Source organism: Aspergillus mulundensis, assembly GCF_003369625.1.
Source record: "Aspergillus mulundensis strain DSM 5745 chromosome Unknown scaffold_1, whole genome shotgun sequence".
Classification (NCBI taxonomy): Eukaryota; Fungi; Ascomycota; class Eurotiomycetes; order Eurotiales; family Aspergillaceae; genus Aspergillus; species Aspergillus mulundensis.
In genome coordinates, this window is record NW_020797889.1 from 1,218,358 (window position 1) to 1,228,592 (window position 10,235).

Sequence of the window (10,235 nt, forward strand, 5' to 3'; positions counted from 1 at the left end):
GGCTATAGAGCTGCGAATGCCCCTGCCCTACTCGATCACATCGGATTAAGAGGGATGTTCCATGCGCAGTTGCATGAGTAATATCGCGGGGCTATGTCTGCTCGGTGTGACCTGGACCCATGTACAGATACTTGTTTACCTCAATCACCGACCTAGCTGGTACCAATGGGCTTCTGCATCGTATTTGGTTCGGTCGTGTCCGTGATTGACAAGTTTTGGCTGTCTAAAAGCAACGTGACAGTTGTCGGGCATATATTTCCTCGGAGGATTTGTGTCTCTCCGCGCCTGGACGGACGGCGAGAAAGGACACAAAACAACTGACAAATAAGGATTCGGGGAAAGAGCCCGGTAGATTTCAAAAGTGCTTCAGAGGATAATGCAAGGTGTCAACAAAGAGAGTACCCCGTCAAGATCCCGGGAAAATAATGAACCTTGGAAGGAGAACTAAACCAGCTGGATTCCATGGCACGGGAATCGGGAAACACTTCGCAGGAAGCCCGGTAAGAGGACATGTAGAAAAGCCGAACAAAGACCGGCAAGCAACGGGCACCGGAAAAGAAAGCAAAAAAAAAAAGGAATATACCGACAAGGAACCGGTAAACATCTTTCCGTCCTCTGACACCGCCAGATGGGAATAATTGAAGAGATTGATTGTCATTCGGACATGTTCTGTACTCCCTTCTCCATGATAATATCCAGCGGCAAGCGCGCTTCCGAGATATGGGGCGGTTGCAGCGCAAAACCCCAGACGGACCATAGCAGAATTCTGAAAGCCCCTGGATTGATCATTGGGCCCAGTCCCAGCGGGCCGAGTAAAACACAGCGCACTCTGGATCGGTCATCGGATTCGTTCGCCCTTCCTGTCGACCTTCTGTTTCTGTGAGTCAACGTTCATTGTAAATCCTCGGCGCAATATGTTTCTAGGCTCCATAGAACGTGAAAGACCAGGCCTATTACCCATTTTTGCTTGCTGATTCGTTAGTGTTCTATAGCGTTGCATCTCTCTAGTTGAATCCGGCATGAGGAGAGTAACATGGCAGTGCACAGCAATCAAACGAAGAGGTCTCGCCTGCAAGGCCACCTCATAGTACGTCAGTGTTGACTCCAGACCGTCCACACGAACTTAGTTCGTGGATCGTGATAGTGTCAGCAACGCCGAGAAATCGTACCGGCCAGTCATTGGCCACGGAATAATCAGGCACCCCCACAGGACGCTTGAAAACTAATGCCCTTCGTACTCCGTAGGGAGTGATGTTTGGAGTATGTCTCTCCTCGGTCACCTGTAAGTCGTATGGGCAAGGAGCAAGTACGTACCAAGGATGACTCTCACGCCGTCAGAGGACGGGGCTATACGGTAGGTGATATTGATATAATTTGAGGCTGGTGACCGTCAAAGCCCCAGTTTGGGTTGGGCCACGCAGCATCCCACGCTCTCCAGGGAACTGTGTTGCACAAGGGTAAGAATGATGTATGATCTTCAACAAATCCCAATCTGGATGTTGCTCGGGTGTCATAAAACGGCGCCTCGAAGTAATCGCTCTGGTGCGCCATTTCCTACTTTTCTTAATTCAGTCAGCAACCGTTTCTCCCCTTTGCTTCTTTGAATTTGATCAGGTCCTGATGGTGCTCCATTGCTCCTTTGCTCCTAGACGCCCTGGCGTCAACCTTGGGGAAAACAGAGTTAAGGGCTTTGATTCCACAGGAACGGAACCCCAGGAACCTATGAGACAGGGAAACTCAATATTCCCTTCAGTTCCTCGAGCCTGGACACAGCTCACGAGGTCTGCCATGAATCAATGCGCACGGACGGATACGCGAGAGCTCGCCTGACGAGTTTTGGATTGATTCTTTCCATAGTCGCTGCTGCACTTTCCCCATAATTTGCACTATATCGGGTTAGCCTCGCACATCCTGTATTGCACGGTTGCAGCGGTAGTGACGACTTAGCTACAGTAGCCTTGCGGATCTAGGGCCAGAGTGAACCTGCGGCACTATTTGTGTCTCCTCGTCCACTAAGAATCCATATCCTGGAGGATCCTGCAACCACCCCCTCCAGGCTCCTACAATTATTGACTCCAAAGCCTAGTGGAGCTCGATTGACCTGCAAAGCTGAGAAACTCTGCTCGATCATGTGGATGCTGTCAGGTCCATTTTCTTTTTTTGGGGCGGCGAATTGCGGCTTTTGCGGGGAAAAGTAGACCGTATCATAGTCCAACCAAGCATACTGAATCCGGAATGTTGAGGTCCAAATTATAGCTAATCGTATGACCCAAGTGATGATCTTTGCCCGACGCTGTCGCTCCGGTTATAATTGGAGCCATTGCCCTCATAGAAGGAGAGAAGGTTTGGGCATGCTGATCGGATTCTTTTCGCCGTCTGGCCAGGTTTGAGTTGTGGAGCTTGAAGAAGTGTGAGAGAGCTTGAAAGTTTCTTAGGAGATCTGGTTTCTTTTTCTTCTTTCTTTGCATTTTGGCTTTTTCTTCGTCATCAGTGAGCTACCGAGAGGAAATGAAGACCCTAGCATCGATTGGGTTTGCATTCCTGTTGCTTACCTTTCTCGCCCTGAGGATTAGGAAAGACCTTCCATCATGGCTGGCGGCTACCAAGCGCATTGCACAACGTGCTGGCTGCAATGACATCAAACGAATGGCCCCATATCCAGCTCAGCCCATTAAAGGGAGAGATAGGTACCGGGTGATGATGGATGTTCGAAAGCTAGACGTGGAGAATTGGCTCACATTGGACAAGAACTACATGGATGAGCATGTTGTTAGGAGCCAATTGCTTGCACAAGAGAGACATAAGGTCCTTCAATGCCTACCAGAGTCATATGAAGCGTGTCTTGAAGCATTGGAGGAGGTGGTCGAGTTTCTGACCCAGCGATTCTCAAACATGTTCGATATGAAAAAGCACGGTGAGGAGACAACAGTGTACAACAAAGTCACGGGCGAAACATTCGTCTTTGGCGGGAAAAGAACCGGGCAGATGGACCCGTTGGAGATCGCTGTGAGATTGACTATGGAGGACCTCAGCATTCTGATGAAGAACGAGGATGGGGAGTATTACCTGTGAGTGCGAAAAATCATCTGGACTTGATTGAGTCACGCATATATAGAGTCGCAGGGCTAACTGGGTTATATAGTGCCGCAAGCGCAAGTCTCTTTCCCGTGGGTTGGACAGTAGCAGAACGGATTGGGTGGACAATCTCTCGGCTGCACAATCCAGTGCCATTATGGCACCAGCAAGTAGCCAATTCAGTCAGCAAGTGAGTCGAACCAGGAGCACATGAAAGATGACTTCTAACTGACATCACTTAAACCAAGGTTTCTCTGCCGTCTGACGCCCGAATCTCCCATGGAACGATCCAACTACTTCGTCGAAGTCAAACGACCAGACGAAGACTTGTTCGATATCTTGTACCGTCCCACCACGCTATCGGAGGACAATCCGGATCCATCACCGCAGGACCTCGTTATTCGGCGCGAAAGACAGACTTTCCGCAGGCTTCCCCGAACTGGGACCATCGTGTTTGGGGTCAAGACTTTTCTGACCACGCTTGATGAGCTCCCGATGCAGGAGCTTGAGAATCTGGCGAGAGAGGTGAAGAGCTGGCCGGAGCATGTGGGTGAGTACAAGGGCAGAGAAATCTGGGGTGCAAAAGCTCTCGAATTCTGCGAAAAGAGACGTCAGCAACTGGGAAAGGCTTCCGGAAACGAGGAGGAATGTCAAAAACAAGAGGAGAAGCTCGAAAAGTTGGATGTCTGAGCGAAGAGAAGGAATCAATGGACATGAAATGGAAGGTGGGAGAGGAAGAGGAAGCAGCAGGAGAAGGCGTTCTGTAGCACTACGCACCATCATCGTTTGCATTTGCCGAGTGTTTGCATTTCTGTTTACTCCTTTTGACGTCGGTCTGCAAAAAACTCTGGGAGGGCGGCTTTCTGATTTCAAAAGCATTTTATCTTGCGTGCACTGATCTGACATTCTCACTGTTGATCATGGTTTCCTTGTTGTTTAGCTTTGTTATAGTCCTTGATGACTGGAGAGAGGAGGACGGTTCTACATGTGCCGACTTTGAAGTAGCCTGCTCATAGGTACTGCGTGAAGGGGCTTCCGCAAACTGTATGGTTTAAACAACCATCGAGATTGTCTATGTTCTGGAAAGAAATACCACATTGGATTGCGAGATACTCTTTGGTATATACGTAGTAGTGACTAGGGTTTGTACGGTGCCCGGTAAATTCGAATTAAAAGGAGAATACCGCCCATAGAAGTCTAAAAAAAATTATGTAGAAATTAACAGATCTAAAAAGATCTAGATCTTCGCGCGAATCGGCTCGTCCTGTTTGAGCCTTACGACTCCCTGTAGGTTGGTTTAAGAATCAGCCACCTGAACGATTGCAAGGAAAGGTACATGGATTCGAATCCATCCAGTCTAAAAGAAGAAAACCTACCTCTTGGGTGCATGTGGCGATCAAGGTCCCGTCCTTAGCCCAAATCTTCTGCAGGACAAGACCCCTCCCCTCACCAGCCCAGGGGCTCTCCATCTCCGTTAGCATCCATTCGTCCGCCCGGAACTTCCAAGGATTATGGAAGTAGATGGTATGGTCCAGGCTGACCATCATCCCGATCTCCTTGTGGTCTTCTTTCTTTTTGCGGTCTTCGAGCTTACTTAAAGCGCCCTCCAGCCGGCGCTGTAAATCTGCCGCCTCTTCCTCCTTCAGCTCTTTCAGGGCTCGTACAATATCCTCATCGTCGAGATCGGATGGATTCTTCAGAGCCTTCAACGCCCTCTGCAGCTCTGCTGCGGACGAGAATCGCGGGATGTTGTGTACCCGGGAGACGGTGCCAATGAAGAAGCTATCCGTAATGTATGCGAGAGCTGACAGGTGGGCATGCTGGGCTCCGGCGTCCGAGATCTTTCCCTTACATCGCACCCAGCGTCTGATCCTTTTGTCTTCGGGTTTGGAGTCGCCTATTCGTCCTGTCAGAAAAGCTGCGCCACTTAGGGTTTCAAATCCTCCGAGCATCAAGACTCACGATTAATTATTTCGTCACGGGCTGATTCAAACGGCCCACCGCCGTTCGGGTTGAATCGTGTCTCGCTAGGCTTCGGCGGCGCCGGGAGGGGAACCGGAGGCATTGACGAAGCGTGTTGGAGCTTCTTTTTCCCTCCGGTATTTGCTTTACTGAAACTCAGGGTGGTTGTGAAGATGGGCCGGCCGCGCTGCCTTGCCTGGACCGTTCGTGTAATAAAGCTTCGCCCATCGCGCACTCGTTCAACGTGGTATAAGATAGGGATTTCAGAGTCTCCGGCGAGGACAAAGTAGCAGTGCATGCTGTGGACTGCGAAGTCGGCGGGGACGGTCCGCATCGCGGCAGCAAGACACTGCGCGATTGCGGCACCGCCGTAAATTCCTCGGGCTCCTGGAGGATGCCAGAGGGGACGGGTGTTGGTGAAAACATCCTATTGAATGAGACGAATTATCCCGGTTAGAAGAGGTAATGAAGAATGCAGGTCAAGGAGTTACGACGGACAGGCCCAATGTCAACCACCGGCGTTAGCTCCAGCACGTTCTCGATCTGCGCCTTGGACGAGTCCAGCAGCGGAGGTTCAAAAAGCGTCACCCGTTTTGACATCTTCGATTAGAACACCTGAATTCTATGTTGCAAAAGCTAAGTAGAACATCAAAATTATTCTAGAGGTATCAAGCAAGTATTTAAGGGGAAATCTTGGGATGCTCGAAGATGCCGAAGATGTCTTCACGCGCTGTATGACCCACGCCAACCCGTTGCGGTAATAGCCGAGGCGCTTTTTGAGCCGAGCTATGCTAGGTAGCCTCTCCACTTCTTTAATCCAATCTGGACCGGATAATGCTGCATGGACAAGAAATAACGGGAAAAAGTCATGTACCAATGTCCTGGTTAGAGAAAAGAACTTGATGGTAGCCTAGATGTCTTTGAAAAGGGCAGCAAGCAAACATAAACGCTCATTGCATGTGAAAAAAAAGGGAAAGTCACAGCATTCAGAATTAAAATCAGGATTCAGGCATTACCTTTCTTTTACTGTAAAAGGGGCTCCAATATGTATGCAATGATCATGCCAGATCGCCGGCCTCTTCGCAAGGCAGCTGTACTAACCCGTGGACATCGCCATCCTCGTGTATATAGGGCTGATCATTAAGGTCTCAACGCCTGACCCACTCGAGCCGTTACTCCGCAACCTTCGCACTCGCAGTCGTTCAACCAAAATATCCGTCTTCATGCGGTGGAGGTAGAAAAGAATTGACGCGATCAGGGTGGTTGACCCGATAGGTCTTTTGCACTGCCCTAGGGCTCAGTGATTTCCTTGAAGAGTTCTGCTCCAAAAGGCGCTGCAGTTGCTGCCGCTGCATCTCCTCGTCCGTCAACAGAACTGTTTCCGCATTCGAGTCCTCTGCAACCGCCTCGTTGACATCGCGTGAATAGAGCCAGAGAGCGCCCAGTGTATAAAGAAACACAGACGCGGCCGATAAGCTTAGACTCAGGATCTCTAAAAGATTTAAAGGCGTTAAATCTCGGTAAAGAATATTGATGAGAACATTGAATAATGCTAGGGCATTAGATATGATTCCAGGACTGCGTAAGTCGTCAAGTTAGCCCCAGGAGAGTCGTGCAGTGCCCACTAGGTAGGCAAACCCACACAAGTAACGACTGAATCAAGAGCATTGGCTCATCGAAGTGAAGCAAGAAGAGCAAAAGCGAAGACGAGTATGCAATTCCGATTAGGACAGATGCCACAATTACTGCCGCGGCTTTGTTGAAATGGCTGGGGGCACCCTCAGATGCCTCTGTGTTGCCAAATGCCAAGGGCATCACCAGAAACCTTAGAATGAGAAGACGTCAGTTAATTGTGGCTCAACAATGACTGGAGTCCGTTATGTACCCAACGAGTGCCAGGTAAGAAGACGCTGGAGCAATAAATCTCCATGATGATGAGCCTTGTCCTGGTGGTTGGGTGACGGGCCGGGCTGGCGAGCCAACCTCATGATAATAGGAAATCGTCGCCATGGTAAGGTGAACAAGCAGGAAAATCCGAGGAACCGTGCTTAGTTTTCTGCTGCTCCCCTACGGCTCCAAGTAGGGGTTATTAATCAACAGCGACAGTTGACAGTTGAGTTGGAGAAAGGGAGGTGGAACCATGAACCGAAGACGCGACCGCAAGTAAACAGATGTAATGCAAGGCGCAGAACAAGATAATAGTAAGACATTGATCATTGGCATACCCCATCAAAGCACACATAAGATATACTCCGTAGACATAGTAAAAAAGGCTGAGGGATGCGTAGAAAACATGTTGAAGGATCAAGAGGGGAATTGGAAGGAGCCCAGATGGATCTTCAGTCAGTGATTAGGCCAGCCACAGTATATTTTAATCTAAACCAAGGTTGCCTATCTATCCCGTTAGCAAGCAATATTCATCATCTACTAGCCACCAGCGAGGCAACATTCTCCGAACTCAGAAACATGGCATCACTTGGGGGTTTTCGTAACCTGGCCCAGGGTACTTGCAAGATAAGATGCATATCCCTTGCTCCCAGTCGAATTCAGGAGTCCGACGACCTCAGCCTCTGTGCGACACCGAGCGGGGTCTAAATCTTCGTCTAATGCACATCATCGCTGTCTGTCCAATGTCGTGCAAACTGGAAATATATTAAGTGGTGGCTGAAAAAGAGCCTTATTGAGTAAAGTTGAAAGTAAGCAATCATTCTTCCTAAAAGGCATATAAGTCCAAGAAAGGATATAGTGCTTTGTTTGTTGTCTAGACCTCATGGTCCAAAGCCACTCGCCTTAGATGATGACTCGGATGACATCCCTCAAGGCGTCAGGCCTCCATTTCTTCAGCCGCTCTTCTGAACGCTAAGTTCTTCCCAGGCCTTCAGGCTGATAGTGGTGGCAAGATCCGGGTAGGGACAGTTAGATTGTTTCCTGTCCCAAAACCGTGCTGAAGCCTTCGAAGACCGCAACGCAATCAGCTGACAAGATTTCGTTTACTTGAAGGTTACATATCTGAACCAGATATAGAGCGCCGGTGCAATGTATTGTATGTCACTGGCCGGGTCTGCGCGACTGACCCCAGTAAGACCCAGCATGGCGAAGTGGCTGCTGACGGCCTGGGCTGAGGCGATGCATTTCTCGCGCGTGAGAATGCGGATTCGGCCGTCACTTCGTCGGCGACTGGGGACTGTGCATTTAGGTAAGCCTATCTTGTTCTGATCATGGCATGGTAATGCATGCTGTATCGAGCCGACGAATCTTCACGAGGAGCAACAACAGAACCTTAGCTGGAATGGCTTACTGTAGTCTCCTAATCACGCAGTTGATATGTCGTCATGGGCAAGGCAAGGCAAAAGCTCCGCAGCCCACTCAAGAATTCGATGATACCAGGCATCCACTACGATCTGAAGATTTGCCCGTGGGGTCGCTACCTATTATCCACAGAAACGATGTGAGCGGGGGTTACAAAGGCCTGGATGAAGAAGGTAGCTGCAGCATGTACAGAATGTCGGAGGCTTAAGTGCAAGGTATGCGGCCCCATCCCCTTCACGTGTAACAAGGTCTTGCATGCTAACCTTGGGAATTTTATCCGCTCCAGTGTCTGGGTGGTGTTGCCTGTGAAGCCTGCCGCCGTACCAGAGCAAGCTGCACTATCGATGCGGGAGGCGATGGCCGCCGCAAACGCCTTATCCGAAGCAAGAACGAATCATTGGGCGAGGAAGGCAAAGACTTTGCTAAATCAGGAGGAGGGCCAAGTGTCCAAGCCCGGTGTGCGATACCTATACCTCTGGGACGTCAAATTCATTGTCCCACGACGAAAGCTCCGGCCCTAACCGAGACTCAGTGCGTATGGCATGGGAAAGGAAATGCTCAATTGGCAATACTTTTCTGAGATCACAGCAATTGCTAAGGAGATTATGGCGAGACGAGAGCAATCATTGTGAGGGCCGGAGATACGGCGCACGAAATGATTAGGGCTTCGGACCGAACGGTAGGTAGGTAGTTGGTCTGTTCAGTCTTACTTCGTAAGCCCTTCTTACCCTGACAACTAGCCAGCCCGTTAAGCTTCACGGAGACAATGTCCCATAAACAGGCATTGATGCCAAAACCGAGGTTTGCCCATTTATCCGAAAGGTCTCTAGTACATGGACCCTCGACTCTTTATCGGTAACATACATTCACTATGTTAGCGTTGCGCTTCTGACTGCTCGACCTTGTGCCCGAGGCGAAAACACAGACCCATTCATCGATCTGGCCATGACTCTCCGCGTACTGGGGCGTCGGTGGCAGATGGCGAAGGCGGACCCCGGCTCGTTCAGATTAGGGCGGATTCCCATGGATTGAATAGCGCTGGAAAATCAGCTGGAGGATGAGTTATCTAACCCGAACTCTATGCCCCGATATAGACGCAGGGACGTCTAACATTATCGATCGGACGATGAAGGCCAGCTTTCTTGTCACCGTAATTTTCCCGCGCAATTCTGGGAAGATGTTGCCCGTTGTCTGGGTTAGTTTAGGCCATACTACATTTTATGGATTAGTGGGCTTCAACTTACTCACCACGGGGCCATACTATGGGACGGTCCTGGCAGTCAAGTCCGTGAACTTGCTGCTGAGCTGTTGCTGTCCCAAAAATATAACTATTCTAACACGAAACCCGACTGTCTGGTGCCTCGTCTCCCCGTCTCAGCGCCTGGGGAGATCGTCGTGAGGATAAGGAACGAGGCGTGGTCGATCTGTCCCTATCGCATACATCGTTCTGGCTTGACCTCCTAATATCAGGCGGCCGAAGATACATCCATGGAATCGAATGTATCTCGTAGTCAAAGTGGACGCGGCGGCGGGAAAACATCTTTGACATTTCCTCAGCGCGTACTCAGTCTGCATCGGCCAACTATTCCCGTTGGTAACCGATAAGATGTATAAGATCGGGTGCCTTTCGCTGAGCACCTAAAACGGACGACTGTTCTCGCGGTCAGCGATTCGATCTCTCAAGTATTACACTACTGTGAACTAGGTAATACCTAGGTAGGGTGTACTCGAATCCAAAGCCTTAAAAAACATCTGGCAAAGAGTATATTTCTAAAGAAGATAGAAGGGTCGTTAAGACTTTTCGGACGAAAAATCTACTAGAAACAATGTATAAGGCAAATCTAGTGCGCAATATAATACACCAAAACAGTCACAACACCGACTCACGT

The 10,235-nt window shown here is 49.7% G+C and overlaps 2 protein-coding genes across 2 annotated transcripts; one reads left to right on the plus strand and one right to left on the minus strand.

Annotated features, from left to right (window-relative positions):
- Nucleotides 1–2,700: 2,700 nt before the first annotated feature.
- Nucleotides 2,701–3,765, plus strand: DSM5745_01913 (heme-dependent oxidative N-demethylase family protein; the record flags this gene model as incomplete). Its single annotated transcript, XM_026743929.1, has 3 exons — nt 2,701–3,068; nt 3,143–3,265; nt 3,324–3,765. 3 exons carry the CDS (start codon nt 2,701–2,703, stop codon nt 3,763–3,765), a joined length of 933 nt encoding a protein of 310 aa, XP_026607092.1.
- A 547-nt stretch (nt 3,766–4,312) lies between these two features.
- On the minus strand, nt 4,313–5,637 carry DSM5745_01914 (uncharacterized protein; the record flags this gene model as incomplete). The annotated part of the gene is made up of 4 exons (XM_026743930.1): nt 4,313–4,360; nt 4,452–4,972; nt 5,038–5,464; nt 5,536–5,637. 4 exons carry the CDS (start codon nt 5,635–5,637, stop codon nt 4,313–4,315), a joined length of 1,098 nt encoding a protein of 365 aa, XP_026607093.1.
- Nucleotides 5,638–10,235: the final 4,598 nt, after the last annotated feature.